Genomic DNA, 24,135 nt, shown 5'->3' with positions numbered 1-24,135 from the left:
ACTATAAACTGTTTTTCAGTCAATGCCAGCTCAGAGAAACAGACCTGGTCCCTCCTGGTCACACTTTGTTCCTCCTCTCTTCTCTCCTGCTGAGTTTTACCACATTTGTTTTGCTGCCTTTTACTGATCATGCTGGCATGTTTCAGTGGAAGAAGAATAAAGAGGAAAATAATAAAACTATAATCAGAGAAGCTGCTGATTAATTTTCACTCAACCATTTAGTCCTTGATGAATTTACTTTTACAGCCGGACATTTGAGATGATATGAAACGACACACCCAGATTTCAGCTGTACCAACAACAAACACTGACTGCTGAACCCATCTGACCACAATATAACAAAAGCAGACCTTTATGAAATGTGACACTCTTCATGTAACTCACTTCACCACAAACACAAAACTGTTTTTAGAGATTCCTTCAGATCCTTTTAGAGGAAATGTCAGTGCTGAGAATACTTGGAAACAGAGACCGAAATGTTAGTGAAGTAAGGTCAAAATGAGACTGTTTATGTATTACAACTAGTTTTGAGCAGCCAGCTACTCCACATGGTGATATGAGTCTTCACAATTTTCCCAAAATGCAGTTTTTCAAGTTTTCACCAATGAATTATCAGACAAAAGATCAAGCAGGGTGTGTTTCTGTTTGTCTTTGTCATAGATATTAAATTAGTAAAATTGCTTTAAACATGATATATCCCATCGTGCACTTGGAGTTGATTTGGTTTCAGCTCAAATTCCATTTTCAGCCCTGAAACGTTCATGTGGCTTTATCTTGGACATTTCGTTATGAGGAATCAAAATGTCAAAAGAATCAGGAGACTTAAAGAGATTTAAACCCCTCAGCTGTGTATACATTTCGGCTATTTTAAGTATATTTATGGTATTTGACAAATACAGAGAATCAGATCCTGTCACTTGAGAAGTCAGGGAATGTGGTTGCAACAGTGATGCTATGAAGTCAAACAGGTCTAAGGCGTGTCGTATAAAACAGCTGACGGGAAAATACGGGTTAGATTGTTCACTGGGGCTGTTTAGTGCGGCCAGAGACCAAACCAAGGTCACTGTCCTCAAAGATTTTTTTCTTTTTCTTTCTTCTTTTTCGTGTTTTCTTTCGGTGGAAAGGTTTTCAATCCTGATGATCAGAAGAATATTTGAGGGTTTCAGAGATCCTTCAGCACAACAGTAAGTGTTTAAAATGACGTCTTTCAGTCTTTTAGATAATCTGACAGGTTGATGAAGTCTGTGAGCTTCACTGGATTAACAGATTGTTAATGTTAATCCATCTGAACCAGGATTAAAGCTTCACTTTACTGGTTACAGATGAATGTTTTGTGGAGTTAATGTGAGTGTGAAGCATTTGATTTACTGTTGGCTGGTTTAAGCTTTTACTCGGGTACTCACAGAGGTGGGAAGTAATGAAGTACAAATACTTTGTCACTGTGTGCAAGTAGAATTTTCAGATATCTGTCATTTACTTATGTAGTTTTTTTCTGACAACTTTCCACTTTTACTTCCTACATTTTAAAAAATATATCTGTAATTTCTAGTTCTTACATTTTCAGAACAGGCTCATTATTTCACATCACTGCAAGCCTTTAAACATCAAATCTATTTAAGCATAAACAGTAACACATGAAAGGCAACCTGCAGTATGTATTTGTAGACAGGGATGTGATTATGACGCACATTAAAAGGTTATTGAGCTCTGGGGATTAAACTGAAAGAGTTAATAAAGAAAGCTGATAATCACTGTCATGATGTGACCTTAATGAAATGTGACACTCTTCATGTGACTCACTTCACCACAACCACAAAACTGTTTTCATCGATTGCTTCAGATCTTTTTAGAGGAAATGTCAGTATTCAGAATACTTGGAAACAGAGATCCAACTGTTAATGAAATTAAGGTACAAATGGGCGCTTTCATGTATTAAAACTAGTTTTGAGCATCCAGCTATCACACATGGTCATATGAGTCTTTAAAAGTTGAAATCCATCATTCTTGGAATTGCAGTTATTAAAAATAGTTTAATTTCAGCTTTTAACAGAAACCCTTCTATGTGGATTTATAATGCACTTGTGCTTATGATGAATTAAAATACTGAAAAAATAAGGCAACACATTTGAACCCCCACTGCTGTGTATTTCAAGACTGATTAGTATTTGTAGTACAAAAAACATCAGCTGCTTCGTAATGCACAGATGAATGTATAACAGGAAAACGTTGTTACTTTCTGCTGCTCTGCTTTTGGACAGAAGTCTTTTCTATGTTGATGTTGGAATGTGGTTGCTAAGGTGATGCTATGAAGTCAAACTGGTCTGAGGTGTGTCATAGAAAACAGCTGACAAAGTACGGGTTTGATTGTTGTTTGTGGCTTTTTAGTGCAGCCAGTGACCAAACCACTATCCTTGTTTGGTCACTTTTTTCTTTATTTCGTCTATTTGCTCTCAGTGGATAATATTTCCATTTCCATACTGATGATCAGAAGAGTGTTTGAAGGTTTCAGAGATTTCTCACAACAACAGTAAGTGTTTAAAATTACATTTGAGAGGTCATCTGGCAGGTCGACTGAAGTCTGAGCTTCAGATGGATTAACAGATCGTTAATGAATCTGTAAGTCCAGCTGAACCAGGATTAAATCTTCACTTTACTGGTTACAGATGAATGTCATGTCGAAAACACGTAAAGCATTTAGTGGTTAAGCTTTTACTCAATTACTTTCAGAGGTAGGAAGTAGAAAGTACAAATATTTTGTTCTTGTACTTTTCAGGTATCTGTACTTTACTTGAGCATTCATTTTTCAACAACTTTTTACTTCTACTCCCTACATTTTGAAACAAATATCTGTACTCCTAATATTTTCAGAAGAGACTCATTATTTCAAAAATCAAACCTATTTGAGCCTAAACAGTAACACATGAAAGGCAATCCTATTTGTGTATTAATCACTCGGGAATGTCGCATAAAAAGAGGTAAAAGAGGCAAAGTCATGTACCATATCAGGGATTAAAGTAGGTTGGTGGATTTTTGTTTTACTTGGGTGCAGACGTCCTTCATTTGTAGTTGCTACATCGAGCCACATCTATCTAACACTACAAAAGAGGAGCATAAAGGGAGTAATGTTTTGTCAGGTCGTTTCACATGCATTGTTTAAATCACCTCAACAGACATTAGCACACACACAAACTGTTTGTGTGCAGTTTGTCTCACAGTGTCTTGTAGCTAAAGGTTGAGCTGCTGTATTTCACAGGGAGAGAAAAGACAGAGCTTCAGCCAGAGATGGAGAAAGATAAGAAAGACAGGACGGGAGAGGAAGAAGAGAGCTTAGATTTAAAGGTAAGGACTGTTTGGTGGGATTTGATAAACTGGAAATTTTTACCCTACATGTAAGTCCCTGTGTTTTTAACCCTTGGATGCACAACCTACCAACACCTACACTCTTCCACGAGTGGGGTCAAAAATGACCCCAAATAGAAACAATGCATTTTGCTATAAACTCGGTTGTTATTCTTCAAAATCTTTAAAACAAAGAGTTGTAATATTTTCATATTTGAGTTATTCCTCATAAAACATGTTTGTGACATGAGGCCCTTTGCATTTTTATTTATTTTTTCATTAATTTTAAGAAATTGCAGTTTTTGTATCCTTCTATCACTTTTGTATGCTTGCTCTGCATATACTGAAGAAGCTGGGTCTTCCCTCTGAAAGGCATAAGTTGTTCATCCACTGTAACACAATCACTGAGGATGAATTTCTGCCTGCAGTTGACCAGGAACAGACCCCATATGTAGCAGAAAGCTGCCATGTGGTTTGTTTTCAGTCGGTAGGGTCTGGTCCTCTTGTCATCAAAGTGCAAGAAACGGTGAATATCTTCAAATCTTTGAATTGACATAGTGGCCTTGTACAATGGGTTATGCAGAGGACTCCCAAAAAGCACACCGACTGATACATCCCAGTTCTTCTCACTTCTTGCAAGAATGGTCAATCAAATGAAGGCCAGGAGCTTATGTTTGATTACATTTTTCCACTCTTTTCCCCTGCCTGTGGCTACTCTTCGTGCCTCCATCTTTGTGCATGTCAGCACCTCTTCTATTATATTATCAGACATGAACATCTTCCATACAGCAATTGGGGAGACAGTACTAGACCCAGGTGCAAACCCTGGCTGACTAATTCAGAATATTGTGTCTAGCAGTAAGAGGTCATTTTTGACCCCACGTGTGCATCTAAGGGTTAAACCAGATATTGAGTCTGTACATTTGACAAATAGTTAAAGGTTGCATCAAATAACTTAGACTGTCTTGTATGTAAGTCTTCCACCACCCAATTTTCTCCAGCTGTGTAATCAATTTCTATGTGTCACAAACTATTTAGTCTCTTTTCAATCACATTGATCATTGTGCACTGAGAAAATCAATCGTGACATAGAGGCATAGAGGACACAGGAAAAATGTCTTCAAATTTCTTTTTTATTTTACTCCCCCCAAAAAAAAACAAAAACAAAAAAACAACAACAAGCAAACAAACAAACAAAAAAATGCATTCAGAAAGACAAAGTAGTGGGCCGAAAGAGGTAAACTAAATATAATATATGTAACTAAGCAAAGTAGATGAAACTTCACTCAAACACTGACCTAAATACAAAGAGACAGGAGGGTAACCTTTGTAGCGGTTTGCCCAAACCATTTACACAATAAACAAAACAAAACAACAAAAACAAACTCCAATACAAAACAAGCACAACAAAACGCAACTAAACCTTAAAAAAAGAAGAAAAATAAAAACAGTTTATGACAAGCACTTGATTGGTCCTGCTGAGCAGGCATTGTGTTTTCAAAGTCCTCAGCCCTTGGCCACGCCTTTTGCTCAGACAGGGAACAGCCACCTCCCCAAACAAGGTAACTCAAAGAAAGAGAAACATATTAATATAACGGAAACATTTTTAGGAAAATCACACAATGCTATTATAGCTGTGCTTCATAATATCACTGTTAGATTTAAGTACAGACATCACTGAATTATATTACTGAAATAACTGTAAACCACACTAATGAAGAGAATACATGATTTTACCCATGTGTGGCCATCACATTTGTTAATTATACTGCAGTGTTCCAAAGTTTCTTAGTAATTTTTAATTACCAGGAAATTTATAGCTGCTAAGGCGGGTCAGCTGGAAAGCTCCAGTTTACTTTTTAAAGCAGCAGGCAAACTTATAGATCTGGAGATGTTAGTGCTACTATATCTAAGTACATGTTCATATGTGGAGACAGGTAGAAACATACTGCTCTGTTTCAAATGCCCAATGAGAGGGCATCCGTCCATCAGTCCATTCTCTTCTGCTTATTCTTTTCAGAGTCTCCATTAGTGGGGATAGTAATGCAGTAATGTTACTTAATTACTCACTGGAGAAACTAATTTATTTTACAATTTTTTAAGATAGGTGTTACTCTGTCATGTGACCTGAAACGCATTTTCATATAATTACCAATTAAAATAAACATGAGGCTACAGTCCCACACACTAACACAAATCCCAATCCTACTTAGAAAACAAAATAAAACAGTACAACAAAAAGCAAAGTTTAAACCCATTACACTACTCTTTTACTGTAATATACTGTTATTACAGTAACATGTTCCAAAGTAATGCTTACATCCATCTGCACTTCCCAAACAGAAATATACAAGTGTCTCTGACTCTCAATCAAACCTGTCTGACTGAAGTTTGTCAGCATCAAGTTAATAACTAAATAACCACTTTAAGCTAAATCGCTGTGATAAGAACTACTTCAGAAATCCTCTTGGGGCAAATTTGTCAGTAGTAATTTTTCGTTTATTAATGGATTTAATGAAATTCTAAAAAAAGTGACCCACAAACCAAATGATTAACACGGTTTGTGTTCAAAGTAAATGTTGTGCCTCAGCGCTACACATTGTAATGTGTTTAAGTAAGTCCAACTTTTACTTTTTAAAGGAAACACTGTTTTCTCCTCCTGTCATTTTTAACGTTTGTTACAGATCGGGTGTAACTGCGTGGTGTTTATCCACAAATCCATCACTTCCGTTCAAATACAGCTGCATCAGTATGCTAGCAACCAAAATAATTAGGGAGAATTTTGTCATCCTGTCGGAAAATTGTTACTAGGGATTTTTTCCCTAGCAACAGGTGATTGCCAGGGGGGTCGCTGAACAGCCAGTGTGACTCCCCCGTTACTGCCATCAACCTGCAGGAGCTCCTCACAACCTATGGGGATTTTTGCCTCATGATCCGTGGTTAGCTGGTTGTTAGCGGACCACTGTGTCACTTGGGTCTTAGCGCTTGTACTTTTTATTGGGTCGTACGTGAATCATGTGACTTAAAATAAGGTAAGTCACATGACTTCATCACCTGGAGAACCCACCTTTCCGTATTAGCTTGGAAGCTAAATACGGAAATGGCTCCTCCAACATATGCTCCGCTTTGCTCCATTTCGCTGTTAGTCGGCGTCTTCGTGTTTGTCTCAGCAGGTGAGATTTAACTTTTGGAAACTAAAGAAACCCCCCACAGAGATAAACAGAAGGAATGATGGTTTGTAAGCGTGTTTTATTTTTCTGTGGGCAATTTCACGGTTACGTTCAACTTTAGAAAGTGAAAGAAGTTCACAATCCAAGATGGCAGCAGTGCTTGTAAACATTAGTGAAAGTTTAAAATTTGTAATCTTAATCTTAATTCTGGGGCGGCAGCAGCCCCTGAGCTAACCACTGTTAATTAGCAGTTGTCGGTAAAGAAAGGAAAACAGAATTTGTTTTGCTCCTGAGCTACGGTGGAGGCCCCACCCATGCACTCCGTGAACGCCCCCATGCTAGTTTGTCGCCCTGTGGCATAGTCGGTTATTCTGCTAGTTATTCATCCCTAACTATCAATGGTAGAAAAGTTCCACAGTGAAATTACAATCCCAAAAAGTTTTCATTGGGAGAAACGTTTCGTTACTCATCCAAGTTCTTCAGTCTCAGCTGACTGCAGGTTTCTCCAACCTTATAAACAGTACATTTGTAAAATCACAGAAACCAGCCCACTAATGAACAATGGGCTGGGAGGTCACTTTCTTAAACATTAATATGCAATTGTCATAGCCAGGGATCAGACCAATGAACAATGGCCATGAGTACCATTCACAGAGAGTTGGGGAATGGCTGTAAGATGGTGACAGATGTACCCTTAGGCCCCCTCCTTGATTCAGAGATGGTCTTTCCCTTTTCACGTAAACCTCCTTGACTCCGCGCCACAGTCAAACCAGCGTTCCTCCCTGTCCAGGATGTGAACATCCTCATCATTGAAAGAGTGTCCACTGGCCTGTAGGTGAGAATCAACTGCGGTACCAAAAAAAGGATAGCACAAGCTCAAGTCGGCACTCAGAAACTATCTGTGGCACACTCACATAGTGTGGTATGTTTTGTAGAGAAGGATGTGACTATGAAGCAAGATTAAGAAGTTGGCAAGTTAACTCGAGTCAGTTTTTAGTTTCATGAAGGTGGCTCTTTTAATCGCCATGGTAACTTTCTGAACAAAAATCTCTATTTTCTCTGATGACTTTCTTTGGCGTAAGCACTTTGTATGACGCTGATTATCTGCTGAAGGAATATGAATTAATGTGTTTACCTTAATAATATCCTTAAGAGTCAGACAGTAGCAGCAAAAACTGTATATCTTGTTCTCACGGGTAAATAATAATAATAAGAGTAATAATAACGCTTTTGATCGTTATATTCTTTATAAAATGTTATCACCTGTCAATATGACAATATCTCTGGTTGGAGAAAGTGATGGTGGAACAGTTATATTTCATGTAATCTGTGTGCTATTATTTATTTAGTGATTTAGTCTCAACTAAAACTTATTTATTGCAAGAGAACTGAAGACAAACTGAAACTTAAAAGAACAAACTTGTTTAGATGATCAGGTTTTGTTCTTTCTTAAATAATTAAACATGGCACACAGGAACATGTACATGCATGGATGTAGAATAGTTTTGAATGGAGAGGCTGTACCTTCCTAAAAAATGGAAGATATCCAGCACACTCCTTTACTAAATACTTCAAAGGATGCAAAAGCTTTCCAGTTAAAACAGAATAAACGCATACTTATCTGTCCAGAAAAAAACAAAACAATGCAGGTAAAGCAGAAATATTTCCTGCTGTGTGTATATTTATGTCAATTTTTATGAAACATGTTCACGATCACAGACACAGATCAGTAGATTAATAAATGATTGCACTGACTTGCCTGGGTGCTTCTTACGTTGTGAGGGGCACGAGGCATTTTTAAAGTTAACTGCAGTGTTGACATTCTGATTTTGCTGGACAAAAAGAGAAATAAAAAAAACCCAACCTTATAGCAGTTTCCTGAAAACACTTAAAAACAGAGCACGACTTTCTGCTCAGCAGATCGTGGCATCACCTCCACATAGAGGCAACTGCTGCAGCAAATAATACTGGCATCTGTAGGTGCCACTCTAGGTAGTAGCTACAGCTACAGCTGTGACCTGTACCTCTACCTACTGCAGCATGAGGCTGGGTGGAGTCTGTGTGATGTTAACACAAACTCCACCCACTCTCTCTGTGAGAAGAATATGTGTAAAGAGGAGTTTAGAGTCCAGCAGAGGTGGTGCAGCCACTGTTCAGGGACTGTCTGCATGCAGAGAGCTCTGCTGTCAGTATGTGATAAAACCGGTCTGTGGTTCGTTCCTGCTCGTGTTGTTGTTGGTTCGTCAGCCAGCCGGAGAGAAGAGAGCAGATCTAACATAAAAAGAGCTGAAGTGAAAACGAGTGTGAAGAACAATGAAAATGTCTCTGCAGTCACAGATTCCTGTGTCATCCACTTCCACTAATGCACAGTCAGGATTTTGGTGGACTACACTGGAGGGCATCTGAGTCAAAACCTGTCTCCCCCTGCTGTCCCAACAGAAACCTTTGTCAGATGGACACATAAATGACACTTTGTGTGTGTCAGTGTGATGTGTTGTAGTTTCAGGAGTCAGTATGCAGCTACAAAGCTTTTAGTTCAGTGTATACAAACAGCTGTAGCTACATAAAGGCAGCAGAGACTCACAGTGTCTGATAATGAGAGGCTGCTTTCTCTCACACATTATGTTCACTTATTATCAGGACATGTTGTTGTCATGTGGAAGTCTTTGTGATCTTCTGTTTAAATCATTTTTGAGAACCCCAGTGTACCAAACATTTATTACAACAGTTAATGTTCAGAATTAGCTCCTTATTTATTGCAGATAACAAAGTGAAACAACCTTCCTTTAGAACATACTTTAAAAGCAGTGTCAAAAAAATGTGAAAAATGAGGTTTGACACAAGTGTCCGTCACCCTCATTAACTGTAGAAGTGAACAGTTGTACTTTGACCTTTACCCTCTCAGCTATGTGTGGGTTTTTTTTTTAAACTTTTTACTTCTTTTCTCCTCTTTCAGATCAGAAAATCATCCCAGCTAAATCTGGACAGAAGAACGTCACTCTGCCATGTCGAGCTCCAAACAACAACGTCATTATTATTGTGGAGTGGAGCAGAGCTGACCTGGGGGAAGAATATGTGCTTCTGTTTCGGGATAAGAGGCTCAATCCAGACGAACAGCATCCATCTTTTAAGAACCGGGTGGATCTGCAGGACAGAAAGATGAAGGATGGAGACGTGTCTTTGATTCTTAAAGATGTGACGATTAATGATGCTGGAACATACGAGTGTCGTGTGGTCCAAAGAGAAGCAAAGCGCAGGAAGAGAGGTGTTTTAGATAATGAGCCTATCAGCATCATCACACTGAGAGTCGATCCTCCAGGTGAGTGAGTAGAGCTGAGTGTGTGTGTGATCAGAGGTGAAGCTGCTTCCTGGTTGTTGATGTTTGTTTCTAAAGATGTTGTTGATGAGACTTTGTAGAAAGCAGCTGGTCTGAGTGATGTGATCAGAGTGCAGTAGATAATGTCTGACAGCAGTTTGAAGAGGAAATGGATTCTGTTCTGTTCTTCACTCATCACCTACCTGACAGCTGACACCTCACACCTGTTTCTCACCTGCAGGTCACACAGGAGGAGACAACAAAGATGAAGGTGGAGGGAAGGAGGATGGATCTGTTGGGCTGATAGTTGGTCTGTCAGTTTCTGCTGTGCTTGTTGTTGCTGCTGTTGTTGGTTTCTTGATCTACAGAAAACATAAACAACAACAGAGTCAGGATTCATACTAGCCTCCCGTTGAATTTCAGCCTGTTTGAAATGTCAGCTTAACTGTGATTCTTGTGCTTTTATTTTCAGTCGTGTCACTGAACATGTTGAAAGACAGAAATCAATAACACTAAACATCTATCAGGTACCTGTCAGACACTTCCAGATTTTAGTTTTACATTTTACATCTGCAGAAAGGAAAAAGTTCATGGCATTATAGACAGTTAATATCTGTCTGAAAGCATTAAGAATCCATTGATCAAATGTTACTTTTTTGACAGATTTTTAAGTGTAATTACATTAAAATGAAACCAACACATTTCATTGTATCTGCAGAGTCCGACATTTCCTTCCTTTGAACTGGGACGATTCATGCAGTGGGAAGCACAGGCTTCATTTAACTTTACCTTCCATGAAGGAGACTCTTCAGTCTGTTACTGTCCAATTTTTACTTCATTTTAAATATTCCAAAAGCTTTTCATATATTTCTGCTTTATTTCTATAGAATTGTTTATGCTAATTTGTTCACTGAGAAAGTTTCACATATGTTAGTTCTTAATGGATGTGGGCTGTTTTTCTTTCTTTACATTTTCTGTGGCTGTAATTATTAGTAGTATTATTTTAATCAGAGGCTTTCTGACTTCAGGAAACTGGTGATGCCGGTTTTATTTCACCTTGAATTGTTGTGCATGTGTCCAATCACCATGACCATGTCATATTCTGTTTTTACCCACATAATAAACAGAAACTCTAAAAGATATACAAGCCTTCAAGTTTTCATATAAGAAACAGACTTGAGAGGGTATTTGGAGTGTAAACTGGGCCAGGTTATGCGTTCAGCATTTCGTTGGCGCCCATCTGACCAGAGACCAGACCTATATTATTTTAAATATTACATCTAGAAATCATATAATTAGACAATTAAAAATGTTTCTGTTAACTTTAAAATGAAAGATGTACAGTGTGATAACATGCAACCTAACCCGGAAGTTAGCAGCTCACAACATGACCTCAGAGTTTGACTGGATCTAAGTGAAGGAGCCAGGTTACCTTAACCAGTACATACCCTGCTGCACCTAACAGCCAAATAAATGTATATAAGATATTTCTGTTTTGCCTGCGTTCTTATTTTATTGGTTTAGTTTTTGGTCTTACAAAGACGGCATTGAGATTGATTTCTGTGCCATAGGTAGGAGGATAGAAGAAATAAGGCACACATTGGAAAAATAAAACAGGAAAACATTCTAGCATCTGTTTATGTTAGTTAGGGGGCGAGCCCAGTGGCGGTCCTAGCCTGTTTGGCGCCCTGGGCGAACACTCCCTCTGGCCATTAACATTAACACACTTTGGGAAGGTCAGGCTAAAAGGAAGAGATGTTCTTCATGAAGGTCATCATTCTCATCAAGATTCATAAAGACATTGTGTTGATTTCCTTTCAAACAGTTTAAGTGATGATGCAGTTGAGTGTATTTTTAGCTCCAGCTTTTGATAATAATATATGTTTAGAAAAATACTAGAAAAAGTAATATAAAAATGTGTAGGTTTAAACCAGGGGTGGCCTGAACGCGTGTTCCAACAGACAACATTTCCTTTCATAATTGTGCTAATCACATACTTGTGCAAACATAAAAGGCCTTCTGTAATCATTAAACACATATGAAACTCAGCTGTAGTGATTGTGCTGATCTGCTTGTATCCATGTTAGTATGTAAAGTCCAACATCTCCCTCTAGTGGCCATATATAAACCATGTGTGAGGATGGTGTTAATGTAACATGTGAATCATAGTGTTCCAGTCAGTCATCAGTGTGTCTCTGCACAGCTGTAATTAAAATGTGTTCAGAGGGCCTCAGTGTCTGAATGGTTCCAGTTCAGCTCCATAACAGCAGCGTCCCTGGTTTGATTCCTGTGTTTCAGCTCATATCTGCCTCTCTCACTGAGGGGGACGTAACTACATGGACATGGATTTGTTCATCAACCAAACTGCAGATCACTGAGAGCAGAGGAGATCTGACTTGTTTCTGATTTTTCTTTCCAGCTGTGTGAATTGCCAAATGTCTGAGCAAGCTCATTGCATTAAAAGATACATGTTTATAGTTTATATCTTGCATTTTTATAAGAATTTAGTTATCCTCTGTCTTTGAACCAATAGAAAGCTGGTGCTCAGAGGAAGAGGGCGGGCTTTACTTGGTGTCAGTGAGAGAAATGAAAAAAAGCTCAAATGAGTGAGAAGGACGATGAAGGAAACATCTGTGCTGTGTCTGCTCTGTAAGTAGAATCTCTGTGTTTGTTTGAATTCTTGTACTTTGACTGTCTGCTCTCCTGATAACTGATGATGGAGGAGAAGACATGAAAAACAAATCAGGCTGAATTCAAGTTCAAAACACCACGAGGACCAACTGCAGGTCTGAACTGACTCTTTATCTTTGCTCAGGAGTCGAGGAAACACAGCAGGCAGTGAAAAGATCAAATCATTCACTCATTATATCAACACAGCTGCACAGTGGACACATGACTTTATGGGACTTACTTTTTCAGTCGTTTGTTGTCCGAACGTAACTTAACCTCCTAACCCGAACTCTTCCACTGCATGCATTTTTAATTTCTCTTTGATATTTGGGCTGATTGGGGCCCAATGAATGTAAAAACAAAGAATTACCAGATTTTTTTTTTTTACCTTATTTTTGTTTTTAAGAAAAATAAGAGACACATATATTATATATTATAATAGATATTTGTTTAAAATTTTGATAGAACAGTAGAAGTATAATGTCCTCGTAAGTGGATATCAGGCCCTTGTAGAGCAAAATTGAGTATTTTGGTCTAAATAACCCAAAATGTGATGTCCACATATGTGTATGCCAGAGAGTATCAGAGAGTGATGAGTTTGTGTTCTTTATGTTCAGCTCAAATCAACCTGAGTGTCATTTCTCTTTAGTTCTGATCTCACTGCTGAGCTGCACAACAAACCAAGGTCAGTAACCTTCTTCTGTCACAGTTTAAACCTGATAAAAGCTCACTGATATGACCTGATTGGGTTCATGTTTGTGGATGCTTTTTGACAAATGCCTAACAGATCATCAGTTTTTCATTGTAACCCTCACAGCTCGTCTGACTGTGAGTCCCAGCAGCTCTCAGATCTTTAAAGGAGACTTTGTGTCTCTGAGCTGTGAGGAGGACGACAGCTCTGCTGGATGGACTCTGAGGAGAAACATAAGCAAACAACAGAGGAATCCGTGTGGAGCAGACTGGGGAGATGCAGCTACTTTAGCTAATTCTTCCTGTAACATCAACTACATCTTAAAACAGGACAGTGGAGTTTACTGGTGTGAGTCCAGAGAGGGTCCCATCAGTAACATGGTTAACCTGACAGTCACTGGTAAGCTGAGTGTGTGGAGTTAGTGTTGATGAAGCTGTGTGTAAATGGATGAAATGCTGTAGTTTGTCTCTGTGTTGAGGTGGATCAGTGATCCTGCAGAGTCCTGTCCTCCCTGTGATGGAGGGAGATGACGTCACTCTGCTCTGTAAAACAAAGACCACTCCCTCCAACCTCCCAGCTGCTTTCTATAAAGATGGCTCCCTCATCAGGAAGCAGCCTACAGGTCACATGACCATCCAGCATGTTTCCAGGTCTGATGAAGGCCTCTACAAGTGTGACATCAGCGGTCATGGAGAGTCTCCATCCAGCTGGATCACTGTCACAGGTGACACACTCACCTGTCTGTGTTTCTGCAGCTTTCAACATTCACAATGTGACGACAACTTAATGACTGTGTTTGCTTTATTTTAGGGGAACACACCACCACACCTCCACCTGCATCCGCACCCCCTCCTAATTCCACTTCCATCACTCTTCGTCCATCACCCTCTCCTGTTGTTCTCTCTGTGTTGTCATCTGTTGGATCAGTGTGTCTTGTGTTACTAGTTCTGCTGGTGAGACGATCAGTTCACAGGAAACCTGAAGGTGAGACTCTTACTTCTCTTACCCACTTCTCTTCTGGTACCAGCAGCCACAGATTGAACCACCCAGACCCGGTCATGATGATGCTCAGCATTCACATTCTTAGAGGCTTTACTAGGTCACAATCACACACACACTTCTAGAAGTTCAATAATATATCTACTGGTGTCCTACACCAAGGATAGCAGAAATAAATTCACTTGCATCTTTAGTCACAGAAAATCAGCTCTGCTATCAACTGTATGACCTACAGTGATGTCTTCCATGTGTGTTTCATTCTGCAGAGAGTGCTGAAGACCACTCAGCAGTGACAACAGATGAGGTCACTTATGGGCAAATCATCATCAACAAGAAACAAGACAATTCAAATATGAGAGGTAAAGCTGCTTTTCGTCATCTTCATCATGGTCTATTTCTACAGCCCGGAACTTCGGTTTATGTTTGGGTTAGTAGGTTTGTTAATTATGTTTACTATGTGGGTAGCATGCTATCCTTTCATAAAAAGCATGAAGCTGATGGGAATGTTGGGATTTTTATTGGTTATTAGACTTTATTGGCTACATCCCCATAATTTTAGAACTTGAAATTAACAAGATAATTATTTTGTTCTTAAAGATAATAAGTTGTTCATGCAAATAATGAGTTTGTTTTGACAAGATCATCAGCCATTTGTTTGCATTTATTCATTCCCTAACATTTCAGGGTCCAAGTCGCAGAGGCAGCAACCTGCAGCTGTGACTGTGACTAAAAAGAAGAAAAAGAATAGCCCTTTATTGTCACTATATATGTTCAACAAGATTGTGGGTGCTCCACACAAATTCTGCAGACATTAAATTTAAACAGTAATGAATAAATGACAAACAGGAGAAATGTATAGAAACCAAGATAAAGGCATACAATATAGAACAGGTTGCAAAGTGCTTGGAAGTAGTGCAAAGAACCGGTTCTGACTAGAGTTGGTTTGTGAGTGGCCTGAGTTTTGAGGGTTACTCAGACCATGGGTGGATTGGTGGGTGGCTGGGAACAGTGTGCTATTGGGGATATCGTTTGTTAAGAGTCCAAATAGCCCAGAGCGAGAAGGTGCATTATGAGTTTATTTTATTAACAGGCTACGTAACGCAGACTTTTAGGTGACTACAGAGCCAGGCAGAACCATTGCAGGGGGGGCGCGGTATAAGAAGGGAAAAAAAACAAAAAACAAAGCTTGGACACTGCTAGCACGGGGCGCCCACACAAACGCAAAGCAGGAGATGAAGCATCGCTGAATATGTTTCCAAACCAACTTCATTCTAAGCCAAAGACTAGAAAATATGGTGAAGCAAATCTTCCCTTTAGTTTCACCTGCACAAGTGCCGAGGTAGGTCTCCCTGCAGGATTGATTTTCCCTTCTTCGGGAGCACGCGCTGGGCTGTTTAAATCACGGACAAACAGTATCCCACATTCTTGATTTTTAGTTCACAAACACTTGTTGTAATGACTAACTACTCCTGACATTTTGGAGATGTTAGCTCTTTATACAGTAAAGTTACAGCGGGATACAAATAATATCAGACTGATCCTGCCACGATTTGTTCCCTCTGTCCAAATCACGGACAAACAGTATCCCGCAGTTGTTTATGTTTTTAAATCCATTTTGCACAGAGAGGCATTTTTTGAAAAATGTGTTGATAGTAATGTTGAATATTATTACACAGAAAAAAAACAACTACATGTGAAATAATCACACCGTGAGCCTCTGCCTTTCTAAATGGAGGGACAGTAACTGCATGTGTTTATGTAGAGACAAAATACTGTTAATCTGACAGTAACTGCGTGTAAAACCTGAAGATAGTCAGATTAACAGTATTTTGTCTCTATCTGCCATTCTGCAGTTCCTCTCATGTAAACAATAACGTGGCGCACAGCGTGACGTGAAAAAAACTTTGATACTGCGTGACCTGTATTCCTCGTCCACACATAAACGCAAAAAAGGAGTTTTAAAAAAATCTCAGTTTTCGGTGATTTGAAACGCTGTTTCGTGTGGACGAGATCGCATCAAATGCTCAAACCATCAACTTTAGAATGTAACTGTAGAAAACGCTGGGAAACAACTCCTCGGCAGTTGCACATGTCATCATTAAGTTCAGAATATACCAAGGTTATGTATTATTCTCAACTTCTTAATTTACTCACAAAGAGTCGCTATGGAATGCTCTCTTACACATCCATCAGAGTATAAATGTGTGTGAATGTCGGATACAAAGTATTTATGTACAAAAGAATCCAACAAATATTTTTGTTTTTAAATCAGTGAATGAAGCAACTTTTTCAAAAATACTCAGAGTACAAAAGTTCTATGTAAGAACCAGTCCGTTTACCATTACCAAATGGTTTCCAAGAAAGGGAGGGTGATCTGAACTGAAGAGTAGAGTTGCCAGAAGGCATACAGACAAAGAGAAAAACAGAATAGCTACAACTAAATGCATATCCACTGTCCAACAGGAACCATGATAAAGAGATCAGTCAGAGCCAAATATTTCCAGAAGATAAGACAAGTGTTGCGAAGCCAACTGAGTGGTAGATATAAGTCCTAAATAGGTCCTATTCGTCATCAGATAACCAGCTGGAATAACAAGCAGGCCATAAGAGGAGATGGCTCCCATAGATGTAAGACACAGAAACTCATGCACAGAGGTGTCCACCAGCGAGTCCACCAAACATGCCCTAGAGATTCAGCACATAGCAGCAGGATGTAAGACGCAAGCTGGTAGATGGTACACAGAGAGGCACAGCCAAGCTGCTAGGATAGTATACAGGAACATCTATTCCACATATGTACTAGAGGTTCCCAAGTTCCAATGGGAGACACCCAAAAGGTGGTTGAGAACAACAGGGCTAAGGTCCTCTGAGACCTGATACCAACCAACCAGGCAGAGTGATGGTTGACAACGAGCAAAAGACCATAGATGTAATAGATGTGACATTCCCAGTGGACAGAAACATCACAAAGAAGGACCACAAGAAAATAGAGGCATACCAAGGGCTCAAAACACAACTGGTGCACATGTGAAAGATAAAGTCCGCCGCGGCCCGAGTAGAAAAACATCCTATTTTACATAAAACATCCTTCACATGTATCCCCATCAGCCCATATACAGACCCTTTCCAAAAAATTAAAATACCATGGAAAAGTTTATTCATTTCCATAATTCCATTCAAAACGTTAAACTTTCATAGATTGTAGATCCAGGGCCCACAATTAAAATGATTTCAAGTGCTTAGTTGTTTATTTGTACATAATTTGGGCTTCCAGCTCATAAAACCCACGAAAACAGGATTTCAAAAAATTAGAATACTGTGAAGACATCACCATTTATTTTTCAGTTTTTGCAGGAGAAATAAAGAAAGAAATTAGGATCACATCAAGTCAATCAGAATGTGGTAATTTTACAATGATATGTCAATCTTCAATACTTGGTTGGGAATCCCTTGCCTTAATCAATGCCTCAATGCGCCGTGGCATTGAGGCAATCAGCCTGTGGCATTGCCTGAGAGTTATGGAAGCCCAGGTTTCCTTGGTGTTTGCTGTCAGCTCTTCTTTGTTTTGGGGTCTGGTGGACCTCATTTCCTCTTGATACCCCATAGATTCTCAATGGGGTTTACGTCCGGTGAGTTGGCTGGCCAGTCAAGCACTATGATGGCATGGCAGTCAAACCAGGTTTTGGTTCTTCTCGCGGTATGGGCAGGGGGCAGGTTGTGCTGGAAGATGAAATCTGCATCTGCACAGATCCTCAGCAGAAGGAATCATGAAGTCCTCATAAAACATTCTGGTAGACTGTTGCTGTGACCTCAGATTTAAGAAAGCAGAGTTTACCAACACCTGCACCGGACATTGCATTCCAAATCATGGCTGACTGTGGATATTCACCCATCTTCCTCCAAAAACTTGGACCTTGATTTGCGAATGAAAGGCACACTTTATTTTCATTGGAAAAGAGGACCTTTGACCCCTGGCCAACAGCCCAGTCAATCTTCTCCTTGGCCCAGTTGAGTAGCATCCGACGTTGGCTCAGGCTCAGAAATGGTTTTGAAGCTGTGACTCCTGCCCCATTCCACTCTTTCTGGATCTCTGCCAGATTCTTGAATCTTCTGTTTGATAATCCGCTGGAGGCCACGGTCATCTCTTCTGCTGGTGCATCTTCTCCTGCCACATTTTGCCCTTCCACTAGACTTTCCATTGATATGCTTGGACACCACTCTGTGAACAGCCAGCCTCCTTAGCTATGAACTTTTGTGGCTTACCCATCCACATGTGGAGGGTACCAATGATGCTCTTCTGGCCAGTTGTCAAGTCTGCAGTCTTCCCCATATTGAACCTAACTGAGACAACTGGATCAAAGTAAGACAATTCAATGACACCTGGGAAAACTTGTGCTGGTGCTTTGAGTTTAGTAGATGAGTTGTGTGTGACACTCAGTTTAAAACATCCATGCCCTGTAAAATTTGGGCTGATGTATTCACAGTATTCCAATTTTTGAAATCCTGTTTTTGTGGGTTTCATGAACTGGAATCCCAAATTATGTACAAATAAACAACTAAGATTTTTTTAAGGCGGTATTTTTCAAAGGCACAAAAGGGGGACGTCATAACATTGTGATTGGTCAATTGCAATGTTGAACCTGGAACAACATTTATTATGATGATGTGGGTACAACTTGAAATTGTTTAAGTTGTGGGCACTGAATCTATAATCTATGAAGGTTTAATGTTTTGAATGGAATTATGGAAATAAATGATATATGATAAATGATATTCTAATTTTTTTGGAAAGGGTCTGTATGTGTGTGTATTGTCAGCTAATCTACTGTTATATAAAATACTAAAGGCATCACCTATTCATTGTTGTGCTGAGCGCTTGTGCCACAATGATTGTGAACGATTAAAACTGATTACAGCATGTGTTCATGACCATGTTCATCAGTTCAGCTGTCAGTGATGTTTTAGGAGGAATCAAATATCTCAGAATTGTTTGGTTCACATGTGGCAGGTCTATGGGTTTTGGGACCACATTTGGCAGTGACTAATGGTGTTAGCTCAGCTTCAAGTCCACCTTACCTGCACAAAATTTCAGGTGTGTTGTGACTTTTTGGCAGGACTATAAGTGAGTGTTAAGTGTCACAGCAGTGTTGATTGTAACTTAGTAAACAACTTGTTAGCAGGAATAATTCAATGTCTTAAGATGACTAAGGAGACAAACTCTTGACACTTAACCTACTTTGATACAATGAATTATTTTCACTTCTTTCTGCATGTGAAACCACAGAAGCAACTTCCTGTTGTTGACACCGGTTAACTGTAGTCTGAGAGTGATGAGACCTCTCACCACAGTGTGTCCTGGTTTGGCTAACAGAAGTGTTCATGTTGTGAGAACGAGTTTGCTTTGTGCTCTGTGGTGAAGCGTCTCAGTCTGCATTAAAAGAAGATGGCAGTGTTGTGGTCTTCTGCCTGCCATGTTCACAGAAACACCCACCGGTTCATTCTGGTCAAATGTTTTTCAGCAGAGGTGGAAAAAACAGTGAAAACCCACACCTGTGTATAAAGGTTAACACTTAATATCTGAATAAACCAAAATAACAATGTGCTACCACAGCTGTAGTATAATACTAAAACAGTACCATTGTACATGCAATTATTTCTGTATTTTTCAGAAAGTGATTCAGCAAAGAGAACAGAAGCCATCAGTTATGGAGAAATAGCCGTCACACCAAAGAGGACCAGAGGTACAGCTGCTCTTTACCTTTAACTTTGGACACAGCCAAGTGAATATTTCCAGACTGTCTTTTTGCTAAGTTAATCCCAACTTAATTCAGGATATCAAACTGTTCATCTCTCAGAAAAGTGACAGTTTTTCTACTATTTTAAACAATTCCTTGTAAGTTACTAAAAAATGGAATGTGTTTCACATTTGTCTTCAGAGATATCTCCCAATTTGTTTAAAGATAACTCAAAGCTGTCAGTTTTTTTTATTTATTTTTATTTATTATTTTATTTTTATTTATTTATTTTTTATTTGGTAAATAAATTTGTTTGAGTAATAAATAAATAAATAAAGATTATTAATTTTTGTTAAATGGGCACCAACTTCTGCTTACTACTTGTGTTGAATGTTCAAATCAAACATTAATTTCAAATAATCAGTTAAAAGTTCATACACCAACATAATCACCCCCACAGGCATTTCCTCTGTGCCAACCACTATTCCATTCTTCATGCTCTTAATATTTACCCTCACATCCTCATCACTAGGGATGGGTATCGTTTAGGTTTTATCTGATACCAGTACCAAACCGGTACTTTTGAAACGGTGCCGGTGCTTAAACGGTGCTCGAACCAGTGCTTAAAGAATGGAGAACACACACTTCGTCCAAAAACCTCTCATGTTTAGCTGTTTTCAGCTTTTTCTTTGGTCATTTTAGGCTTTTTGGCCAGGGTGAAGGGAGTATCTGCCATCAAACAAGAAGACAGCCGCATGTAACTACGACAGTGTTTGCTAGTTCACCTTACATGCATTAATGTAATAACGTGGTTAGCCTACTCAATGTAAATTACACACGAACAACATTAAGCTACTCCCCCCAGACAAGAACGGCTGCTGCTGCCATCATCATCCTCATCATTTCTGCTACACTGGCAGGGCTAGGGGCCAGGACTCTCCTCTTCGGGTTCTTGGGGGATGTTGCTAACTCCGGGTCCGATAAAAGGCACCACACCCGCAGTAGATGTGCTCGATGTGAGGTCTCGCAGCAAGCTATCAAATACGGTGCATTTCTCGGCTTTTAACAAAATGCTATACGTCGCCAAGTGTTTCATCAAATTTGAGGAGTTACCTGCTTTGCACAGTATCACAGTATCAGCTTGAAGCACTTGTTGCAGCTGCTGAGTTTGCATCTTTTGCTGTGAAGTACAGCCAGACTTTTGACCGTTTCACCTTGGGCATTTTTAATCTGTAGCTCTGCTCTAAAAGAACGTAGCCTACGTACCTGGACCCGCCTACTACGCTTGCAAAGGTAAAATGATTGGCTAGAATACAAAGTGTATGACATCTCAGGGAAAAAATAAAGCACCAAAATGTGCGCTGCTTTTCGGTCTGGTTACTACCGTTTATGTCAGAACCGGTGCCGTAATGGCACTGGATACCGGTACCCATCCCTACTCATCACTGATTCTCTGCTCTACCTGATTGAATAACCCTCCTCCTCCATATCATTTTCTTTTTTTATTATTATTACAACACAGTGTTTTTAAACAATCAAAGAAAATGACTGATGTGTTAAAAAACGGTTTGAAAGCAGTTGTTTTTTTGTTTTTTGTTTTTTTATTCACAACTCGTACAAAGAACTATTGTGGTCATCATAGATAACTCACCATCTGCGGCTCACATTACTTGTGGTGTACCACAAGGTTCAATTTTAGGTCCTCTTTTATTTTCTGTTTACAAGTCACTTGGTCAAAAGTTAAACACCCACATCTCATTTCACTGTTACACCAATCTTCACCATTACAGTCTCAAGCCTCACCGACTGCTCACCAAGTGAACATAGAGCGAAAGAGAGAGAAGCGAGAAGAATCAATTTTATGTCTTTTTAATGCCATTTTATGCACATGACCAGCTAATTGCTAAAGGTCTCTGTTTCAGGTTTGAGTTGAGTGTGAAATTTATTTAAGCAATTGAAGTGTGGACACTATGGAAGCTCTGTGATTTGTATCTGAGCTGGTCCCCAGTAAAGACTAAACTGGGACTGTGTGTGACGCAGAGAGGTGGAGATTGGAGGTCTTGATTGAACTACAAAGTTTGTAATCATGTTTCCTGTTGTTTGAACTGTGTGTGTTTGTGTTTAGACTTTAAACCAGAGCCAGACGTCGTCTACTCTTCACTGAAGTAGTCCACCAGTCCAACCACTGATGTTCAGCTACAGTCTCCAACTGGTCCACCCAGCACCTCAGACCAGAGGACATCCACATGTTATTTATAATTTTTAATTTCCTCTATAACCTGTAAAAGTGTTCTGTATAAGTTCTCTGCAGGATCAATAAACTCTGGGATTCCCTCTTTGTTCAACCTTATTTTTATTTACCATGAAACAGGGAATAAAGATTAAGCTTAAACTGGCACACTATAAACAGCAGGGACATCATTCAGTAGGTGCAAAACACAGTAAAAAATCAGTACAGAACAGTACAGTATATGTGCATTTTCAGTTGCACTTTATCAGGAAGATATGAGTATAGAGAATGTGAATGTTTGACTAGTGTTCATTACCCTGTCAATATTTATAGTCTCACACTCAGTGGTCTGACCTAAAATAAAGAAATGAAGTGTTTTAGTGTGTGATAAAGTATAAACTGATAAACATGAGACTCAGTCTGGACTTCCATCTGGATCACACTGCCTGAATCAGAGCTCCTCTTGTGAAACCTCTCAGTGAAGTTTGAAATAGCCATGAATGACTTTTAAAGTTTTCCACCATCTACTGATGAAACCAGTACAGTTTAAACAGTTGACCATCAAACCAGTTTGCATTTTACTCAGACTCTTAACAATTTCAGAAACATTTAAAGATGCCATGTTTCAATTCAGTTCTGTTAAAAGATCTCTGTGTGGCTGAAAATACTATATAGGGGGATAGATGAGATTCTAAATCTAAAGAGTTCACTGGATTGGACTGGTGGGTGTTAAGAGGCTACTGACACAAACGGGAGGATCTCATTTTTCTTGCCATATTAGGATCCCCCAGATCAGGAGAGCTGTTACATCTTAAACCCACATAGCAAGCAGGTCTGGGCCGGATCTGGTATCAAGCTGGCACTACTGGTTGACTTCTGGCATGGTAAGTATGTCATCCAGATATGAGCCAGGCCTGGCATAGATGGCACTGTCTATGTGATGGCATGCCATATCTGGCTCGATTGTGGTTTTGGTTTATGTATGTTTATGTTCCTATTTTCCTGGTTTAGTTAGAAGACCCAAATGCCATGTTGCAATACTATAATGCTATGGTAGCCAACGTTTCAAATGCAGATTTGACAGGTTTCTGAGTGTTCACTTTATCCAAAACCTAGTGAGGATTTACTCATCCTTGCCAGTGGGTGGCTGTAGCTCAGGAGGTAGAGCAGGTCACCTACTAATCGGAAGGTTAGTGGCTCGATCCCTGGTTCCTCCAGTCTGCATGTTAAGAGCATGAATGTAGTTAGGAATTGCTCAGTTTATAGAAAGTGTTTATATAAGATTCTATATAAAAATCAGTCCCGTCAATGTCTGACCAGAGTCTCGGCATGTTACTTTTGCATGTTCTGGCACATGTTGTTATTACTAAGGATGTGTATTGTTTAGGCTTTATCTGATACCGGTGCCAAACCGGTACTTTTGAAATGGTGCCGGTGCTTAAACGGTGCTCAAACCGGTGCTTAAAGAATGGAAAACACAAAATTGGTCCAAAAACCTCTCAAGTTCATGTTCTGTTTTTTTGTAAAAAGATAACAATGTTAGCCTTTTCTGCAGCTATAGGGCATATATGGTATCACTCTTGGCTGGAAGCAGTGCTTAAACGATGAAAAAAACACAAACTTTGTCCAAAAACCTCTCATATTTAACTGTTTTCCATTTTTTCTTTGGTCATTTTAGCCTTTTTGGTCAGGGTGAAGGGAGTATCTGCCATCAAACAAGAAGACAGCCGCATGTAGCTATGATGATGTTTGCTAGTTCACCTTACATGCATTAATGTAATAACGTGGTTAGCCTACTCAATGTAAATTACACACGAACAACATTAAGCTACTCACGCAGAGAAGAGCGGCTGCTGCTGCATCATCATCATCATCATTTCTGCTACACTGGCAGGGCTAGGGGCCAGGACTCTCCTCTTCGGGTTTTTGGGGGATGTTGCTAACTCCGGGTTATTATTTTCCTGAAGTTTAACTGGCATTTATAT

The 24,135-nt window shown here is 39.4% G+C and overlaps 2 protein-coding genes and 1 long non-coding RNA gene across 3 annotated transcripts in view; 2 read left to right on the top strand and 1 right to left on the bottom strand.

The window, feature by feature from the left end:
• The window catches only part of LOC146521387 (uncharacterized), a 208,346-nt gene that overhangs the window by 52,554 nt on the left and 131,657 nt on the right, over positions 1–24,135 (bottom strand). The gene's annotated exons all lie outside the window — the stretch shown is intronic.
• LOC146521395 (coxsackievirus and adenovirus receptor homolog) lies at positions 5,911–12,914 on the top strand. The gene is made up of 3 exons (XM_085155308.1): positions 5,911–6,512; positions 9,466–9,828; positions 10,067–12,914. The coding sequence occupies exons 1-3, from the start codon at positions 6,440–6,442 to the stop codon at positions 10,228–10,230; spliced, it is 600 nt and encodes a 199-aa protein (XP_085011434.1). The 5' UTR covers positions 5,911–6,439; the 3' UTR covers positions 10,231–12,914.
• Positions 12,945–16,177, top strand: LOC146521394 (Fc receptor-like B). The gene is made up of 3 exons (XM_085155227.1): positions 12,945–13,180; positions 13,313–13,585; positions 13,665–16,177. The coding sequence occupies exons 1-3, from the start codon at positions 13,105–13,107 to the stop codon at positions 13,994–13,996; spliced, it is 681 nt and encodes a 226-aa protein (XP_085011353.1). The 5' UTR covers positions 12,945–13,104; the 3' UTR covers positions 13,997–16,177.

Source organism: Neolamprologus multifasciatus, chromosome 3 (assembly GCF_963576455.1).
Source record: "Neolamprologus multifasciatus chromosome 3, fNeoMul1.2, whole genome shotgun sequence".
Taxonomy (NCBI): domain Eukaryota; kingdom Metazoa; phylum Chordata; class Actinopteri; order Cichliformes; family Cichlidae; genus Neolamprologus; species Neolamprologus multifasciatus.
Note: the sequence above shows the minus strand (reverse complement) of the source record. Positions and strands in the feature narration are given on the sequence as shown.